A 20,212-nucleotide genomic window follows, 5' to 3' on the forward strand; every position below is an offset into this window, starting at 1 on the left:
AGATTTCTGTCTCCAATTATTTTTGCTTTAGTTTGGAAAAAAAATTATTTTTCTGATTCTTTCAGCAATGTTTCATGTATAATAAATTTATCAGAATTTTCTTAAATCGACAGATTTTAAGAAAGCACTTACACATATCATCAAGGAGTAAATCATGTTTTATGTGCTGCTAAATTTACTTTGGCGCTATAAATTGAAGAACCAATAATTCACTTTTAAGTATAGTGTAATGGTCCAAGATATTCTATATAAAAGGAAAAGTTGTAGCTGGAAATACTCTGAATATTTAAGAAATAAGAATACAGAGGAATTTTTAAAGGTGAGGCAGTTAGTACTCAAGAAACTGTAATAAACTTTTAAACGTACACTTCCTTTAGGGTAGTTGTTAATCACATGACTTCTATTTTTACAGGTGGTGTTTAGCCAAAAATAAAATATTTTTCTTTGATGACAGGTACACCAGAGAGGCAGGGGTTCGCTCTCTGGACAGGAAGCTGGGGGCCATTTGCCGAGCTGTTGCTGTGAAGGTGGCAGAGGGACAGCACAGAGAGGCCAGGTTGGACCGTCCTGATGTGGCTGAGGGAGAAGGTCTGTGACTTTGATCTGGTGCCTACAGGCTTGGTGGCTAGGGGTAAATGGCAAAAAAAGTTGGATGTGGAGGGATAGTGTGGGGTGGTCCTTGGAGCAATGGCACATGTTTCTCAACTGGTAAGTGCATCCAGTGAGTAAGTAAAACTTAATGGTTGATGTATTTTATCAAGAGGATTCTTTTCTACAAATAATACAGAGTTTGAGCAGGAATAATACTTAGTATTAATGCTTTAGGGATATTTTTTCTCCAGCTTTGTAATGATGGTACACTTTATGTTTGGGTTCTGGCGTTCTCATTTTTCCTTCTGATCCAGATTGTTAAGTCATTCAATATTTATAGCATAGAAAGTTGCTACAACAGTAAAAAGAAAAGAGAAAAAAAAAAAATCCAAGCTGTCCAAGTACTACAGGGGCAGATCTTTGTTCTCTGGAATAGCTTCATGTGTAATATTTTTCTCACACGTTTTCTTTGATAGATACACATTTAAGATGTAATTTAAACTATTTTTTTTTTGAAAAAGAATTGTGGAGGTGGTGACAAGGAAAAAAAGGGAAGGAGTCTATTCCTCGAGTTAATGACATGTGGACATTTCCTTCGGTGCCCAGTTAAAATGTCTTAACTTCTTGCCCCAGGCCATGCTGCTGCGTAGTTGCCAAAATTTGCTTTCACACACATGACTTGAGCAGTAGAGAATCTCTTTACTCTTTCATAGTAAAGAGACTTACTAGATGTTCTACCATTTCCATAGGTCTTTCTAGAAAGGACTTTGATGAATATGGCTGAAGAACCAAATCACAAACCATATAGTTTGTGGTAAGCTCAGTAGAACAGATGCAGTGAAACATCTTCCCTGCTTCTCCTTCTATTGCTAAGCGCAGTACATTCAACCACAGTATCATCCAAAGAGTAGACTTTCCCAAATCCTCCTCTTCCTCACATGTGTTGCACTCCTGCTCGCACTGTGCCTAGAACCTCACTGGTTCATTTCTCCAGAGAGTGAACCTCCCACCTTCTGTTGAATGGGCGGGGGGGGGGCCCTTGTTATGTGGAGTAGGAGAGGGATCTTAAACCCATAATTATTTCTTACAGAGACTGAAAAAACTTGTTGTCTTTAGTCCCACTTCTCACCCATCTTTTCAGGAGTACCTCAAATTCCTGAGCCTTTGTGGATAACCACCGCACCCCCACCCTCACAGACATTAAAGTTTCCACATTTTCTAGCCTGCTAAGTGTTTATTACTTCTTGCCCATCTACTTGCACTTATCCAAAATGTTGTCAGCATCTCTTTTCTTCTTTCTTACTCTTTTTGTTCTTGTGGGTTTATTCTTTTTGTTTGTTTGTTTCTTGTCATTTTAATAGGATTTGGAGAGGAAGTTTAAAGATAAACACATGTTCAGACCACCATTTTCAGAAATCTGAATTTTTAAAAAGTACCCTAGGTGAGTGATAGCCTATTAAGAATTGTGTCACTCGGTGTAGCTGACAGTGACAGTGTAGAACTAATGTTTTTTTAATCTTTTTTCCCTTTCTAAATATAAGGGCTAGATCCTCATGAGTTTCCCCTTTTTATTCTTAGAACCCTCCCTTCGTACTGTGGCCTCTGGCACCCGAGCCTGTGTCCTTTTGTTCTTGTCTGTGATATAATAGAAAGGCAGAGAGTGAAATGAGTTTATCTGGTTAACACATTTTGAAAATTGTGTTTAGGATTTAGACAGTTTATTTTGGAATTTATAATAACACATACAGAGGGATTTGATGTTAAGAGAAGCGTTCCATAGTTATACAGTGCTTATATACATCCATTAGCATATTTCTAATAATGTCTGTGACCACATTAGCTATTTAAAGGTAACCCAGAAATACTCAAGAACTTGGTCATCTTGTGAACCGTGTGAGAACATCCAGTGTTTCATGGTAACATTTATTTGTTTTTTTTTTTTTTAAATCCATGATTCACAGAACAAATCGTAAAAGATAGTTAAGCAGACTTGGGTGGTTAAGATATTACCTAGGACACCCATATGAATAACTAATTAGGACAAGTACTTGTCTCTTGAGAGGATGATTTTGATTGTAGTTCTTATTAGAGATACATGGACTCCAAGCTGGGTCTTACATTGTAAGATACCCTGGAGTATGTAGGTGACTCTCTTCCAGATTTTAGTAAAATAATTATAAGGTATCCTGAATTGATGTTTATGACCTCAACCAAGCCAAAAGGAAAATTTCTACCAAAAAAAAGTCTCTATTGGGTTCTCATGCCACAAAGTTCAAATGCAGCTAGCTTAGTAACTGAAAGTTGCTCATTAAGAAATGAATTACATAAAATTAGAGTCTAAAATAGAAGTTGTTTTAGAAATTTCAAGTAGTGCAGTGAGGGAGCTATTTTTAATGTTAAAAGTATTGCTGGACCTAGAGTTGCTGCCAGGAAGAAAAGTAATTTCAGGCCACAAGCTTTAAAGACAGGCGGAAACCTCAGCATATCGAACAAACTTTCTGGAGTAGGCCCAGAAATACTGGTCTGTGAACAGTTGTCTTTGTGTTCGTGGGGTCTTAACTGTCAGAACAAATAACAGAGTTTAGAAGGCGGGTGAGATTTCCAATTGATTTGTGTTAGAGGAGGAATATTTATGGTTTCGGTCACTTCCCTATAAAGTATGGGAATTATTTCATAAAAGCAGCACTGCCTATGTTTTTCTGTATGTTATTAGCGTGTTCTGAATTGCCCTTTTCCTTTCTGGGATATTAGGTTGAAAGATAAAAGTTTGCGGCTAAAGTTTTATTCTGCTTTTGCCTGCCTTTAGCCAAGGACACACATGTTCCATGTATTCAGTTTTGCAGATTTGGATGTTTCTCTCTAAAGCGTTAGGCATATGTCCATTTGTTCAGTCACTCATGTACCATATATGTCCAGTTAATATCTAATGAGATTTTTTCATCAAAAATTATCCTCAGCAAAGAAAGATTCACTTTATAACCAATCTTTATAAAGTTTCTCAGAATATGGAGCACTCTCAATTATTTTTGAAAAATACGGTGTTCATTGGAGAAGCTACATTAAACTTAATGTACCTCAAGATGTTAGTTTCTTAACTGTCGTCATCGAAGTCACCTGAAAAATTGCTTAGGAAAGAAAGAGACAAAATTAACGGGTTTAGCAGTTATTCATGAAGTGTGTTAGATGTTATTTTGAATAAGCTTTTTAAATGTCACTTAAAGCAATATGTATGTGGTTATGTTATGGAGATCTTAGATAAACACTTAAAGGAAAAATGAATTAAACTAGCTGACTTATGGTAAGTGGGGGTGGGTACTTTGGATGAAATTTCCAGTGGCAGCATCAAACACGGTTTCAAGAACGACTGCATCTCATTTAGTCTTGATACCTGATAGTGTAAATCCTCCAGGTTTGTTTTTCTCCAGGATTGCCTTGGCTATTGTAGGTCCGTCAAATATCTGTGTTAATTTTAGAATCAGCTTGTCAATCTCTACCAATAAATAAGTAAATAAATAAATAACACCTTCTGATATTTTGATTGTGATTGCGTTGAATCTGTAAATTAGTTTGGGGAGAATTGACAATTTGATATTATCAAGTCTTCAAGTTCATGACTAGCTTCATTTATTTGTCTTAATAAATGTTTTTAAGTGTTTTAATAGTTTTCAGTGGTGAGCTTTTGCATATTTTTCTTTCGATATTGAATATATTCCTAGTTAATTGATCCTTGTATGTGTGTGTTATGTGTGTGTATCATTATAAATAGTATTTTTAATTTTCTAGTTTTTTTGGTTGCTAGTATATGGGAATACTACATTGACTTGTATCCAGCAAACTTGCCAAATTGACTTATTAATTCTTACTGTAGACTCTTCTGGATTTTCTACACATACCATCAGTTATCACAAATGCAAATAATGTCAGTTTTTACTTTTTCCTTTCTGATCATTATACCTGTTATTTCGGTTCTTTCCTAATGAACTAGCAGGGACCTCCAGGAAGATGTTGAATAGAAATAGTGACGACAGACAAAGGAGGTAGAAAAAATGCCTATGAAGAATTACCAGTCTCTATAGCCTTTGTTTCGTACCTTTGGGTGACTTGCTTGACTATTATAAAATCTTACTTGAGTAGGATTCTCAGCAGCTGTCTGGTTTGACCCTGATTTGATTCATAAGTCCCTTCACAGAATTCCCCAATAAACACTAAGCCTTGCCTATTTGACTCTGTTAACAGACACATCTTTATAAACTTAGCTGTCTACTTCCCAGTCCATAAGAAAATAGAAGCTGTAGATTGGAAAAAGGGCTAAGTGGTTGGGTGGTGTGAATCACAAGCATTAGGATTTGATGTCAGTGAAAACATGCCTATCCTCTCATGATAGATGCCCTGGGCCCCCACTGGCCACAAAACATTGGGCTGGCTAGACCACAAATCTAACTCTAGGAGTTTCTCTAGTTCAGTCTGGGTCCCAGTTTGACTGAATTGCATTTCAACATGTATTGTTTCTCTGATATGTTTGCCTTATGTAGGACAGTGAAATCAACCTAATATAGTGGAAACAGGCAGATATAATATCCTTAATTTTTGGTGTATCCTTTCCAGACTTCACAGTTAAAAATGCATCAAAATAAAATATTCAAAGTTTACAGCACTATTCTCCTCCTTCATTAGCTTAATTTTCCTGGGTCACCGCACTCTTGGCTGTCAGCAAGAGTATGCCGGCTGGAGGAGAGGTATCCTGCCTGCCACTTTAGCAAGTCTGCTCATTGCTGGAGTGGGGCGGGGGGCAGATGCTGAGAGGAGAGCCGCATTCTGATGGGCCTTCCTCACTTTACATGCCACTCATTTGCTAGGGTAGCTTTTTCCTTAGCTTTTCTTGGGTCCTTTCTCCGGAGGAATCATCCTCTGTCGGGCTGCATTCAGGGCTCTTTGTTGTGGCTTCCTGCCATTGACTTCTCAGACCCTCAGCATGCTTTACGATGGTTATTTTAAGCATGAATCCTTTGTAACCAAAACAGGAAGCTGTTCCTGCAGGAGAAACAAGTGGTTTTGATCCTTTCAGCTCTTTTTTTTTTTTCCTACTAGTCATCGCCAAATCTGAAGCATATCCATTCTCTTGTCTAATGTCATGAATTTCTTATTTTAATGGAAAATACTATATATAATGTTTTCAGGAAGTAACCTCTGAGCTTTGTGTAACTTTTTGCTAAATTCTTTTGTCTTTGACTTCTTGGAGCAGTCTTCTAACTGTTGCAGGATCTTCCCTTTATCTATTGGATTTTACATTATTCAATGCTGTGTAACAGATTACCCCAAAACTTAGTAAATCAGTTAGCAAGCGTTTATCATCTCACTGTGTCTGTGGGTCAGGGATCCAGGAGCAGTTTAGCTGGGTAGTTGTGAGGTTCTGGTCAAGCTGTCAGCCAACTGGAGGTTCAGCTCAGGGCGGATCTGCCTCCAGGCTCACTGATATGGCTGTTAGCTGAAAAGGTTCCGAGACCCACCCAATTCCACTGTGTATGTGGAGGCTTCCCCACACCAGCAAGCAATTCTGGGATGCCAGCTGGGTGTCTAAGAATTCAACTCAATTCTGACACTTACCTACCTAGAGACAGCATCCGATTCCACAGGCAAAGGACTCAGTCTCACAAGACTGCCCTCCACTAGAGGCAGGTCATACACCAGGGTCATTCCCTGTACTTCGGACTGACTGGCTCAAATTGGAGTTTCCCACGACCCCCTCCTTGGGCTTAATTTGCTAGAACGTGTCACCAAACTCAGGAGATGCCCCCTTTTACCCACTAGATTACCAATTTATTATAAAAGGATATTAAAGGATACGAATCAGCTTCATAGGGTGAGGTTCGGAACAAAGGAGACCACATCGTCGTGGAGCCTGGGGCCTGGCACCCTGGCTCAGGGAAGCTCTCCAAAAATGGACCAAAAAGCTGTCCTTTGGGGGTTTTATGGAGGCTTTGTTACTTAGTCATGATTGACTAGATTGTTGACCAGTGGCGACTGATTCAACCTCAGACCCTTCCCCCCTCCCCAGATACCAGTGGGTGGGACAGAAAGTTTCAACCCTCTAATCTCCTGGCAACCAGCACCCATCCTAGGTGCCCCTAAAAGTCACCTCATTCACATAACAAAAGACAGCTTTATCACTGTCAACACTTAGGATATTCTAAAGGCTTTGGGAACTGTGAGCCTGGATGATGGGCAGATACAGATGAGAAACACTTCTTAAAATCACAATATCTCATAGCAACCTAGGTTCCTTGCTGACTGTTGGCCAGATGTTGAGGTTCTCTCCACTTAGGCCTCTTCCTAGGCTCAGGACACGGCTGTTGGCTTCCCCAGAGAGTGTGCTGTGCAAAAGGGAGAAACAGAGAGCCCAAGACAGAAGCTGCAGGCTTTTATAATCCTCACTTCTGCCACATTCCGTTCGTCATACAGACCAACCCTGTGAGAGATGGCACTCCATGGGAGCAGGGATCATTGGGGACCATCTTGAAGGCTGGCTCTCACAGATATTTTTTTTTTACTTATTTTAAAGAAGGTTATTATACATTTCGTTTCTATTAATACAACCCCCATTCCTGAAGATTGAAATAGTTTGTTTAGAGTTTTAAAGAAGACCTGTGGTTTGGGTTGTTAACAGAGAGTGGAAATTTCTGTGCTGCAGGAACAGTTAAGAATAGTTGTATAACTCTGTTGGCTGGACCTTCAGGGGAGAAAAGCTTAATAAGACCCCCAAGCAAATGAATGATTCTTCAGTAACAATGGAAGCAACCTTTACTTGTCAGCTTTTAATGTGGATTTTGTTGATATTGTTCTTGTTTTGTTTTGTTTGAGGACATAAAAACTTTGTTAGCTGTTTTTAATAAAGTGAGGATAATTGAGTCGTTTCTTATTACTTGGCTCCAGTTACATATAAAAATCCTCAAACATTTTAACCCAAATCCCATATCTTCCTTTCTGGCTAGAGTTAGAACAAAAAAGAGAGAGTAATTTGTATGTTTGCCTCTGAACCCAGAAACCACAGACCAGATGCTTGGGCTGTTTATTTTAAATTGTTATAATAATACTCAGAAGTCAGATTTTTAGTTTCTGAAGATACGCCTACGTCTGATGTTAAGAGGTCTTTGAATACAGTGTGACGAGCCACAGTTTTAGTGTTGTTATGGGGGCCGAATTTAAATTGGCCTACATTTTCCTAATCTTTAAGCAGCAACTTTGAGAATTTCTGCACATCCTTACAGAATTTACTGATTTAAAAGGCTTGTAGCAGTTCAGTAGTCATCACAATCTAAGACGCTTTATTATCAGAAGGATTTTTCTAAGCCAGCATTTAAGTTTGTGCTGTTGAGTATCCATCCATCAAACTTAAGCTGAGTTCTTATTAAAGACCCAGGTTGCACAGATAGGGCTAACAAGTTTTGATTCATTTTGCATTTTTAGTATTTAAAGTCTTGCTTCATCTGTTCATGCTTATCTTTCCTTTGATTGTATTAGTGACTCGGGACAAATAAAATTTTCTAATAGTCAAAGGAACAACTAAGGTTAACTGTTAAGGAATATGGACTTCAGAGAGAGTTTTAGTACCAGGGCACCTACCTGGCTTGCTGATTCTAAAGCTTTGGGGGTTTGTAGGGTTCTGTTACAGCTAATTGGATTTTGCAAACCAAGATCTAATTAAATTTAGCTTAAGACTTTCTATGCTAAATCCTTTGCATTTGTAGGGATATTAGGCAGCATGTTGTGTCCATACATCTAAAATCAAGTGGTGTTCAAGTTTGAGATGAAAGTGTTAATATTGGTATCTACTGCCGGTATCATGAAGATATTCTGTTCTTACATTTATGCTGATTTACTGTTTGTTCCCTCTTCAATACTGGCCTGGTTTAAGAGATTTGTTTGCCTATGTAGACTGAAAGGAAGCTGTAATAAAGGAAAAATCCTACTTACGTAAGATAGGAGACAAACGTTTGTTATTTAAACTCTATTTGGAAACAGGAAAATCAAATATTGTCTAAAAACTAAAAAGTCATTGTTCCATTTAATGAATCATATAGGAAGATACAGTGGCCTTTGGGTGTCATTGACATATATTATCAAAACCAGCCTTAAGTTACAAGATGATAAAACAATACTTTTAAAAAATACTACAAAAAAAACAACAACACTACAGATGGTGTCTGCATCTTAACTGCTAATCCAAGTAATTCTCCAAGACTATTTTCTGAATCTCTAACACAGGAAATGAGGTTTATTAATGCAAAAAAACCCCGTGGGAGACGGTACAAGCTCTCTTGTCTGGTATAAAGTTAGGGTCCTATGTCTTGGACCTTTGTATAATACTAATTTATTCAGTAAGTGAGTCAGCTAACAGTCACTGAATACTTATGGTATGCCGGGTTCTAGATTGGATTCTGGGAAGGAGATGAAAGAGAACTTCTAACAAGTATGTAGTCCACGGGGGGAGATAGATATATAAACAAATAATTTTTAGATGTGGGATAAATGATGGTTTTTAAAGTGCTGTAGAGGCATTGACTTGATCATTGAAAGCTTCATTTTATTTGTTATAAATATTGTAGCTTTTAAAAGTTGCTTTTAGTAAATCGAGATAAAATGGTCATTTATTTACATCTCAGAATTGATTTGAATAGGTAAATAGATGGAAAAACAAATGTTTTCCAGATACCTTTTTTGATGTTCTTTATTTTTATGAATAGATAACTATTACTAAAATTGAGAAATGGTTCACAATCCTAATGTCCATCTGTATCTCAACAGTTATTATATAGAAATGTTTAGTAGGTAAAACTTGAAAGAAAATGTATTTGGTAATGTTAAGGTTGTATTATCGTCCCCAAAATATTAAAGAAAATATTGGCAGAAAGGACTTAAAATATTTTATTGCTAGCATGAAGGTTTTTCTGGGCATTTGATCCACAGATTTCCCCATTACAACTAGTTCATTTAAAAAAAAAAGAAAGAAAAAAAGAAAGAAAAACAGATTGAAAATATGCAGGCACAAATGCTTTGGCAGCCAGGGTCAGTAACTTGAATCTCAGTTGCGTGTAGCACACTTCCTCTGGCTGGGAAGATGGTTTTTTGGAAAAGATTAACCTGAAACTGACAGACAAATTATATAGTTGAAAATATTCAGGTTTCTCTGATTTGTTTTTAGATATTTTGTTTTCCCCTTTCTGCCTTCCTGAGAGAAGGCTCTCAAATGCTTTTTATCTATAGTCAATTTAGCTTTGAGCCACATACTTCTATTATCTTGTAAGAAATAACAAAGCCACTTATAATCTCAGCATCTCATCTAAATTTGTAAAGTAGACTTGGTTTTTTTTTTTTAAAAAAAGTAGTTTTATAACTGCAGCCATACAAATCTCTCTTCATGCCTAAATGGGGTCTGGATCCATGTTTACATACCCATGTATGCTGAGGAATTGAGATGTAAACAGTATTCCCATTCATTGGTTCATACACGACCTCTCTGCCAACTACCTGTTAATATACCTAGTAATACACATCCTACGCCCTGCACACAAATATAGTTCAACCAATCTGTAAGTTTCATTTTGCTGCTTCTTCAAGATGCAGGAGCCCAGTGTGATTGGATTCAACCTGCAAGAAAAAATTTTAATCATTCGGTAATAATTTTGTCACATACTTAATTTTCATTTATTAAAAATCTTTATATTTACTTGACAAAGCCAGTATTAAAGACCTGATAGTTTCTTGGCAAATCAAAGTAATGATTAAGTGTTTTGGTGATTTGTCATTTGTCCATAGATGTTATTAAGATTTAAGAATGCAAGGGCTTCCCTGGTGGCACAGTGGTTGAGAGTCCGCCTGCCGATGCAGGGGACACGGGTTTGTGCCCCGGTCCGGGAAGATCCCACATGCCGCGGAGCGGCTGGGTCCGTGAGCCATGGTCACTGAGCCTGTGCGTCCGGAGCCTGTGCTCCGCAGCGGGAGAGGCCACAACAGTGAGAGGCACGCATACCGCAAAAAAAAAAAAAAAAAGTTTTGGGTATAGATAGCGGTGAAGGTTACAACAACATTGTGAATGTATTTAATGCCACGGAATTGTACAATTCAAACGGCTAAAATGATCAATATTTACCATAATAAAAAGAGTTACCAAAAAAAAGAGGTTAAGGAAATTTCCCCAAATCATACAAGCTTGTAAGAAATGGACCACAAACCCAGGCCATCTGACTCCAAGGCCTCTTGGAAATAAGGAGCATCAGTTGTACCTCACCTGGATATTTCTGAGGATCTACCCAAAATCAGGAATACTGAAAATGGGAAGTTTCATGCTTTTGTATCTAAAGCAATTTGGATATCTGTCTGAGGCCCTAAAGCTTTTTAATCTAAACACTTCAGCTACTCTTAGTGGTTAAGAGTTGGCTACTGGGAGAATTTGTCACTTTTTAGAAACAGTGTTTTTGTTCAGTATTAAAGGATAATAATTTTTAATGGCAAAATCATCACTACTATACAGGTATAAAATGAACATGTGTTAAAGATTTTAATGAACTCATTAATTAATGAGAGAACCAGTAAGATCTGGTTCCACGGAGAATTCAGAAAGCAGACATCTATATAGGCAATGAGGAATGCTGAAATTAATTTGCAAAACCAGCTTCTTGGGAAAGGGAGAAGACAAAATTCATTTTCATTTCTATGGACAAGAATCACTTGTATTACTATTAGTTTCCTACAGCTTACAGGAAAATAGCTGAAAGGCACTGAGACACAGACAGCCTGGAAGGGCAATACCCAGTAATCTATGTTTTGCTCATTTCCAAGTCTTGCACAGTTTTTTCTGACAGCAGTCATAGAAGGGAATCCGTGTATGTAATGCCAGATGTGTTGATTATTTTCAGTCAGGAAAAAAATAATCTAATCCCTAAATTTACCACCTGGCTGCCTTGTCAAGGAACTTCTGAGCTACAGGCAGCTTTTCTAGACTGGACTTTAGGTGGGACAAAATGTCCCCTTAGCCAGATGTCCAGAACCCTGAGACTGTCTGTAATTTGCTGTGGACATCAGGCGATTCACTTCACCTTCCTGGGTCTCAAGTTTCCTTGAGTATTAAAATAATGAAAGGTTGGACCAGATTTCTTACTTTCTGCCTAGCTCTTATATTTTTATATATCATGGTTCCATCCTATTCTTGAATTTCTGATGCTACCTGAATTCTGCTAAAGCCTCAGAATGAGATCTGAGACGTTCTCAGGGACATTGTATTAGTATGAGAGGAGCAGGTAGTATTTATATTTGTTCCTTTGGAGAATTAACCCCCTGTTTCTGGGCCCTGTTATTCGATTGCTGGCTGCAGTTAACAGTATTGTACACCCTATCCTCTCCTCCAAACCTACCCCGAAGGAGTTAAAAAAGAAACTGTTATTCGTGAAGATGTACACGTCTTTAATAATCTAGAAGAAGGGGTTCCTTTTATGGCAGTACCACGAAATGTAGCTTTTGAGCTCATGAGAGTGGTCTAGAGAGTGTAGCATATGTTTCAAGTCAAGTAGAATATAGAGAATAATAAGTGATACCTAAAAAGTTCTGTCCTGAGTAAAGATGATTATAGATAACCTGGGGCTGTTCGTGGTTGGGGAGATTTTTGTTTCTGCCACATTCTGCGGAATAGATGTTTGGTGTCAGTACCCTGTTCCTGGCCTCTGCTACTTTCCCTTGGTTGGATCACCTGCCCAAAGACACCATTTGCTGCAAGATTTGTTCAAAAGGTAAGAAATGTTTTTTTTAAACAAGAAAGCTACTGGAGTTTCCTGAGGTATTACACCCCTCTGTTCTTCCTCCTGTCCTCCCTTCTTAGGATCTTCCTTTCTCCCGGCTTCCCACAGTGATTCTTTGGCTCTTGGGCCTGCTTTCATGTAAATCATGTTCTTCTGACAGAGGGAAAGTGGCTGGAAAAGATCACGTGATCATGTCCTCGTGACAGCTGCTTTGGGAAAGCCAGACCCTTCCCCTGAGGAGTTTGTAGCTATAGAATATCCTTTTGTCATAGCTTTTGTCATGGCAACATCAGCTATAGAGCCTGGTTTGGCCCTTGGGGAGTACCCCCGGAGTTTCATCCCTGCTTTGCCAAGGTCCACATTTGTCATGCTGGCAGAGCGAGTGCCTTGCAGGTTCTGCCTCTGGTGCTATTTGCTTATCTGCTACCTTCATGCCATTAAGATCCTTGGCTATGCCCTGACCACCCTGGCTGTGTCCTGAATTAGACTCAGAACGGGCTGATAATACCATTGAGAAACATGGGGCAGAGTCTTGAGTCTTGGTATCTTTTTCTTTTTCTTAAATATATTTAATTTATGTGATTCCCAGCAGTTGTGTGTTTGTGGTCAAAGCCCTGTCTGTGGAGCCCTGGGTGGGATTGGGGTGCAGAGGGCATTTTGTTTTCTTCTAGTGAAAGGGGCTATGGAGTAAGACATGTGAGTCTTAGAAGTCTGTGTTAAATACTACTCTAACTACATAATTCATTTCCTCATTTATGCATAGTAAGGCTTTCAGCATTATCAAATTCTCCCAGCAACTCTGAGGGTTACTATAATTATTACGATTTTACTGATTGGAAAACCAGATACAAAGAGGTAAAGTAACTTTTTTCAAGGCCAATCAGGAAGCCAGAGCCAGGATTGGAGACTATTATCTATTGACTATCTCATCGTTTAATCTTAACCTCATAAACTCAGGGAATAGCTTTGTTAAAATTTTAGACTATATCATTTCATTCATTCTCATATACATTTATATCATATTAGTAAAAATCATGGCACATGAAATTTTATACTCCCCCCCTTTCCTCCGTTTGATCTTGTTTCAAAAGGATTTTCTCGCATCACTTAAAAAACACTTAGGAAACAGCTTTAGTGACTGTGTAGTATTTTATTAGGTGTGTGGCTGTACCACAGTTTACATAATCATGTGCCTAATGTTGCGTATTTACAATGGATCTAATTTTTGCTGTTACAGATAGTGCTTCAGTGAGTATATTTGTGGTCTAAACATTTGTCTAAACTTTTGGTTATGCCCTTAAGGATAGGTTCCTTCAAAATATTGGATTGGCCAAAAAGTTCATTTGGTATTTTCTGTAAGATGCTTCTAGTAGCGCTGAGTTGTCTTTAACTTCATTCAAAGCAATTTTGTTAGACTGTATTGTGACAACTGTCATATCAGCGTGCATTTTTTAAAAAAGCTTATCAAAACTGGTGAATTTTTGTGTAGCCACTTTAATATTGAAAATGGAAGAAGAAAAGCAACAGTGTTGGCACATTATGCTTTATTATTTCAAGAAAGGTAAAAACACAACTGAAATGCAAAAAAAGATTTGTGCAGTGTATGGAGAAGGTGCTGTAACTGATCAAACGTATCAAAAGAGGTTTGTGAAGTTCCGTGCTGGAGATTTCTCACTGGATGATGCTCCATGGTCGGGTAGACCAAGTTGATAGTGATGAAATCAAGACATTAATTGAGAGCAGTCAATGTTATACCACGTGGGAGGTAGCTAGTATACTCAAAATATCCAAATCAGGTGTTGAAAATCATTTGCACCAGCTTGGTTATGTTAATTGCTTTGATGTTTGGGTTCCATGTAAGTTAAGCGAAAAAAACCTTCTCGACCGTATTTCCTCATGCGATTCTCTACTTAAACGTAATGAAAAGTTCCATTTTTAAAACAAATTGTGATGGGTGATGAAAAGTGGATACTGTACAATAATGTGGAACGGAAGAGATCGTGGGGCAAATGAAATGAGCCACCACCAACCACACCAAGACTGGTCTTCAAAGAAGGTGATGCTGTGTATATGGTGGGATTGGAAGGGAGTCCTCTATTATGAGCTCCTTCCAGAAAACCAAAAGATTAATTCCAACAAGTACTGCTCCCAGTTAGACCAACTGAAAGCAGCACTTGAAGAAAAGTGTCTGGACTTAGTCAACAGAAAATGCATAATCTTCCATCAGGATAACGCAAGACCACATGTTTCTTTCATGACCAGGCAAAAACTGTTACTGCTTGGCTGGGAAGTTCTGATTCATCCACCATATTCACCAGACATAACACCTTCGGATTTCCATTTATTTCAGTCTGTACAAAATCCTCGTAATGGAAAAAACTTCAGTTCCCTGGAAGACTGTAAAAGGCACCTGGAACAGTTCTTTGCTCAAAAAGATAAAATGTTTTGGGAAGATGGAATTATGATGTTGCCTGAAAAATGGCAGAAGGTAGTGGAACAAAATGGTGAATACGTCGTTTAATAAAATTCTTGGTGAAAATGAAAAATGTGTCTTTTATTTTTACTTAAAAGCCGAAGGAACTTTTTGGCCAACCCAATAGAATCACTGGGTGTGAGATTATGACTGTTTAGGAGGCTTTCAGTATGTTGACACATGGCTTTCCAGAAAGATTGAATCAATTTATATTTTCATAAGCAATAGTATTTGAGAAGATCTCTCCACTCTCTTTTCCATTGTACTTTGTCATTTCTTAAAACTTCTTTACTGGTTACTTTAATTTTGTAACCAGAAAATGTATCTTGTTTTTATAATTTAAACTTCTTTGCTTCTTAGTGAAATAATCATTTTTTCATGTGACTATTACCCATTTGTTAAGAACCACTGTTTTAGCCCAAGATAAGGGCATAGAAGAAGAATGTTAACTGTACAGGTCCAACAGGAAGGATTTGTGGGACAGGGTCCATGTCCTATAGGGAGGTTGAACTTTTTAAAATTGTTTTTGTTTGCCTTGCCTTAAAAAGTCCACCTGGCGTGAATGTTATGATCTGGGGCAAGGCCCATAATGAGGCCCAGAGATTCTGCCACTATCTTCTCTTGGTGCCAATCCCTTCTGACTACGGAGAACGTGGCACTAGAGCTGAGTACTGAAAGCTTGTGCGAGGCCTCAGGGTTCAGCTCTAACCTGGGCCTCATTCCCTGAATGGCATGTTGGCGAGATGATGTTTAATGAGGAATCAGAGCGTGTATTCTCTGAAAATCCAGCATTCTCTTGCTCTCGCTTTGTGTTACCCAAGGTGCAGTGGATGGTTCTTAAAATCCAGTGCCAGCCTGTCTTTCCTGATTAGCTGGCACCATTTTCTTGACATGAGCTTTAGTTCTCTAGGCTTGTGCTCCACGATGGAACATTTTGAAGCACAGATTAGTTCTAAGTTTATTGCAGTTTTCATCACCCAGCTGCTGTGCCTAGAGCCTGGAGTGAATGGCCATCTTTTGCATTGTAAGGTCTAGATGCATTAGAAGTAGCTCTCCACACCCCCAGCCCCTCAGTACTCAAAGCACTGAATTCACTCCTCCACTTGTAAAGGGATGGGATATCCCAAAACAGTGGTTACATAATTGTGGATTGGCTCTCACCCATCCAGCTTTACTTCCTCCTGTGATAGTGAATTCCAGGCTGGCAACAGTAATTAGATCTCAGAAAAGCCCGTCACAAAACACAACAGGCTAAAGAAAGTCACAGCCTCTTCTATGCATTGGCTAGAGTTTCAGAGCCCTTCATTTTTAGTGTACGGTAACCGTAGACAGTAGTGCGCTTTTTCTCTGTGCATTAATTTTAATTAAGCAATGTCACTTTCTGTTCCGCTCTGAGATCTACGTGTAGCTAAACTGATGGTATAAGTGCCTCCCCACCGTTGGTCACTGACATTGCTGCAAACAGAGCAGCAGACAGAAGATCTCCTACACGCGACTGAGTAACCCAGGAATTGCTCAGTTTAGTGAAACAGATAAGTAAGTGCTGTAAGAAGTTGCAGAGATCAGGGAAGACTTCCTAGAATCTGGTTGAGCCAAACTTTGAAAGATCAAGTGACATTACAGAGGTATGACTATGAGATTATGTATAACTCAAGACCCACACTTAGGATACAGTGTGTGTATTACACTTTGCAGTCTGCAAAGGGTTTTCTCTTTAATTCTCACAAGAATCCTGCAGAGATAGGTAGTGAGAGGTTTAATGTTTTGCATAAAGTCAAATAGCCAGCAAGTGGCAAAAAGTCTGAACTGTTGTCTGTTTTCACTTGTGATTCAGTCTTGAAGAGGAGCCCTGTAAGGCCCAGCAAGAGAGTAGGCCAAGAGAGCCCTTTCCCTGACGGTCACAGCAAGGCCGTGAGACACGGGGATCATTTGGGGACACCCCAGGATGTGTCCAGTTATCGTTGGAATCTAAAATTAAGGTCTAATATGATTTAACATATTCAGTAATCACTTTGGAAAAGAAAGGAGTTAGTGAAAAGCAATTCCTTTAACTTCATGATATCAGAATAGAAGAATCATAGCAAAGCTAGAATAAATATAGATGGATATACAATGTTTAGGTGACTTTGTAATTATTATGTGTTGTATATTAATATATACAGTAATCATTTCCAGAAGGAAGGGTGTATGGAAAGAAAGCAATAAAAGAAAAATATTTTAAAGCACTTTGTGAGGTAGTACAAGAACTAGAAGAATTATGGTAAAACAAAAAGAAAAGGAAAGCAGGGAATGAAGATGAATAGAGCCAGATATTCCCTACATTTATTTATTTATTTTGCGGTACGCGGGCCTCTCACTGTTGTGGCCTCTCCCATTGCGGAGCACAGGCTCTGGACGCGCAGGCTCAGCGGCCATGGCTCACGGGCCCAGCCGCTCCGCGGCATGTGGGATCTTCCCGGACCGGGGCATGAACCCGCGTCCCCTGCATCGGCAGGCGTACTCTCAACCACTGAGCCATCAGGGAAGCCCTTTCTTACATTTTTAAACCTCTGCTTATTTTAGGTTTCTGGCTATAGACTGAAGTAACATTTTTCTTTACTCAGATTGGAATTACAAAGACCAGTAGAAACGGTGGTCCTAGGGCAGTTGGTTCCTGCTCCCTGGTTGTCTGATCTCAACCAGAATGAGTCAGTCCTTCGACAAGATGTCAGCAGCCAGGGCTCTTAGGCAGGTAAAGAAAATAGTCCATTATTATAGGGATTTCAAGCCAGGCTTCATATTATCTTACCCTGGTGATGACAATTATATTCGTTTTTATTGGAAAATAATAACCTTGGAGTTGAGCTATATGTTTACACAAGAGGCATTGCTTCTAGGGGTTCTGTCATTTCCAAGTTCACGTTGGCTGTCAGGAAATGGGACACCTGATGCAACTCCTCTGAGGAGGGAATTGAACAGTTTGAGTTGTGTTGATTCCACAGAGAATTGTACAAGGTAATCTATTGCATCTGACACTTGAGTATCTGGCCTCTAAAGGCCATCAGTTGAACAGTGCCAGGCATTGCTCTTGGCTTAATATAATGGTTGAAAAGAAGACAGGCAAGGTTGCTGCCCTCCTGGGGCTTACACTTTAATGGGGGAAGATGGAGGACAAACAAGTGAAAGTAAATGAACAGGGCAATGCATTGTGTCACCCCTCGGGGGCTCTTGAAAGACTAATTCTTCTGTTGCGTACCACAGGTACACAAGGTGAATTTTTGTGCCTTAATAAAGGTATAAAGGTGACTGAACGGTTGGAAGTCCACTGAGCTTCTGTTTGATATTTACTGCTAATGAATTTTCATACCTGCAAATCTCTGAGAATTCTTAAATAAAATTTTCTCTCTTAGGTTACAGAGAACACATTGTAGAAGATACAAAACCCGAATCTATCAATGACACTACCGACTTGGCCCTACCACCTGAAATGCCAATTTTGATTGACTTCCACGCTCTGAAAGATATCCTTGGGCCCCCGATGTATGAAATGGAGGTGATCATTCTCGTTCCTTTGTTGATACCCACCAGTTTACTCTGTTGGTTCCCTAATAGATTGGGGGAGAAGTAGACTTGGGTATTTGGGGAGGCTGAATTTTGTCTTAAGATTGGAAACTTGTGTTCTCTATGGTATTAAATTTGGGTGCTTAATGTGATAATGTGGCTTTTGCAGAGCACCAGAGACCCTGGCCAGATCCTCTTTTGGAAACCCAGTCTGATCTTGTTCTTTGCATCCAGTTTCATTTTAAGAAGAGTGTCTCTGACTTTCTCTGACTTTCCTCCTTAGAAACTATATATTCCTATTGTATGTGCTTTAATTAAGTATTTCTTTGTGCTATCAAAGACTTGGAGGAGGGAGGGAAACAACCCAGTACAGAATACCTGAAGACATGAGCCTGGCTTTAGCTTCATGCTGCTCTAGTGCAGACCAGATGGCATCTTTCAGGATTTGTTCTTTCATTGTTATTACTAGTGCCTTTCGAGTTAAACCGACATGCAAGCCCAGCCCTATTTCCATCTCTCTCCCGTAATTCTCCCTCATAGCGGAACGCGGAGCCATAAAGGCCTTGGGAGCAGGACCGAGTCAAGGGAGCTGGATAGAAATAGGTGTTGGTCTATTCTTACCAACTATAGTACTCTGTTTTGGAATGGGAGATATAAATTATAGGGTTGTTAGAAAATAGAGGATTTTTAAAGTCCTGGGAATGTTGAGATCACCAAGGGAAGCTGTGACTGCTGAGGTATTGTGATATATTTTATAGGATGCTTATATGAGCTTTCCTGGGGCATTTACTAGAAAGAGTATGTATTTTACTACTGAACTTATTAGCATCTTTCTTCAGAAGCTTTACTATCACCTTGTCTGTGTAAAGGAAAAAAGGTTTTCAGAAGATAATATCTGGTGAATTATGCAGAAGATAATCTCTCTATCCAGCATTTGAAATCACTACCAGTAAACATGATTTTCCTCAAGTCTTAAAACTGAGAAGAAGAGAAGTAGCCCCCAAACCCATCTTGTTTATTTTCCTAAACTCTGAGCTAGTCATTTAATTCTGCAAAGCTCTCAGCTACAAGAATAGAACGCGTTTACTGTTGGCAGTAAACCTGGTCCTGAACGATAGAATCAGAAACATTATTTTGGTTATTTGAATTCTTAAGATACTGTGGATGGATTTAAATTTTGAAGTGTTGAAAGAAGTGGAGCAAAACTTGTTTTGGTTGAGAACGCAGGCCAAAGCTGCTTTCCTGTTCCGAGTGAACCCAGTGATTCTGTGAGTGACAGTAGAAACAGGTTCTGCTCCTGCATGTCCGGCGGGCTCTTTTCTCTAGGCTTTCCAGAACAGTACATGCCAGCCATTCTTTGGGAATTTACACCAGGGCAGTTGATAAAAACAAAAGATGGATGCGTGTTTCTGTTGCATAGACCCTTCACTCCCGGCCATGACTGCTCCTGTTAGGTTTGGAAGCATTGCTGACATTCTTGGAGCTTTGGCAGAGAAAGAGCCCAAGGACAGAAAAGAGAAATTTTATAAACACTGCTTAATAGCTCTGTTTGATATCACTGCAAAAACTATTTTATTTTCTTTGTAGCATCTGAGCTATTACATATGAACACTTTGACCAGTATGAATCCAGTAGCCATTTTCCCCTCTATAAATAGCATCTTAGAATAGAAGGTCTGGTATCTGGGAGTTTGGAACATTTTGTTCACATTTTCCACAGTTGAGAGAATTTACCCTGGAGCCAGGGGTTTCTTTCTCTACCTTTAGTGGTCTAATGACCATCAGCCCCAAATTATATAACCACAGCTTTTTGCATCCAT

The 20,212-nt window shown here is 39.0% G+C and overlaps 1 protein-coding gene across 3 annotated transcripts in view; it reads left to right on the top strand.

Annotated features, from left to right (window-relative positions):
- Positions 1-20,212, top strand: part of LONP2 (lon peptidase 2, peroxisomal) — a 98,791-nt gene that overhangs the window by 67,496 nt on the left and 11,083 nt on the right. For all 3 annotated transcript variants that reach the window (XM_027092217.1, XM_027092216.1, XM_027092215.1), the window contains 2 exons: positions 455-588; positions 18,243-18,385. In XM_027092217.1, the coding sequence (XP_026948018.1) occupies positions 455-588; positions 18,243-18,385 (277 nt within the window). The remainder of the gene's footprint in view (positions 1-454; positions 589-18,242; positions 18,386-20,212) is intronic.

The sequence above is a fragment of the Aethalodelphis obliquidens genome, unplaced genomic scaffold (genome assembly GCF_003676395.1).
Source record: "Aethalodelphis obliquidens isolate GAN/ISIS:26980383/991018 unplaced genomic scaffold, ASM367639v1 scaffold75, whole genome shotgun sequence".
NCBI lineage: Eukaryota > Metazoa > Chordata > Mammalia > Artiodactyla > Delphinidae > Aethalodelphis > Aethalodelphis obliquidens.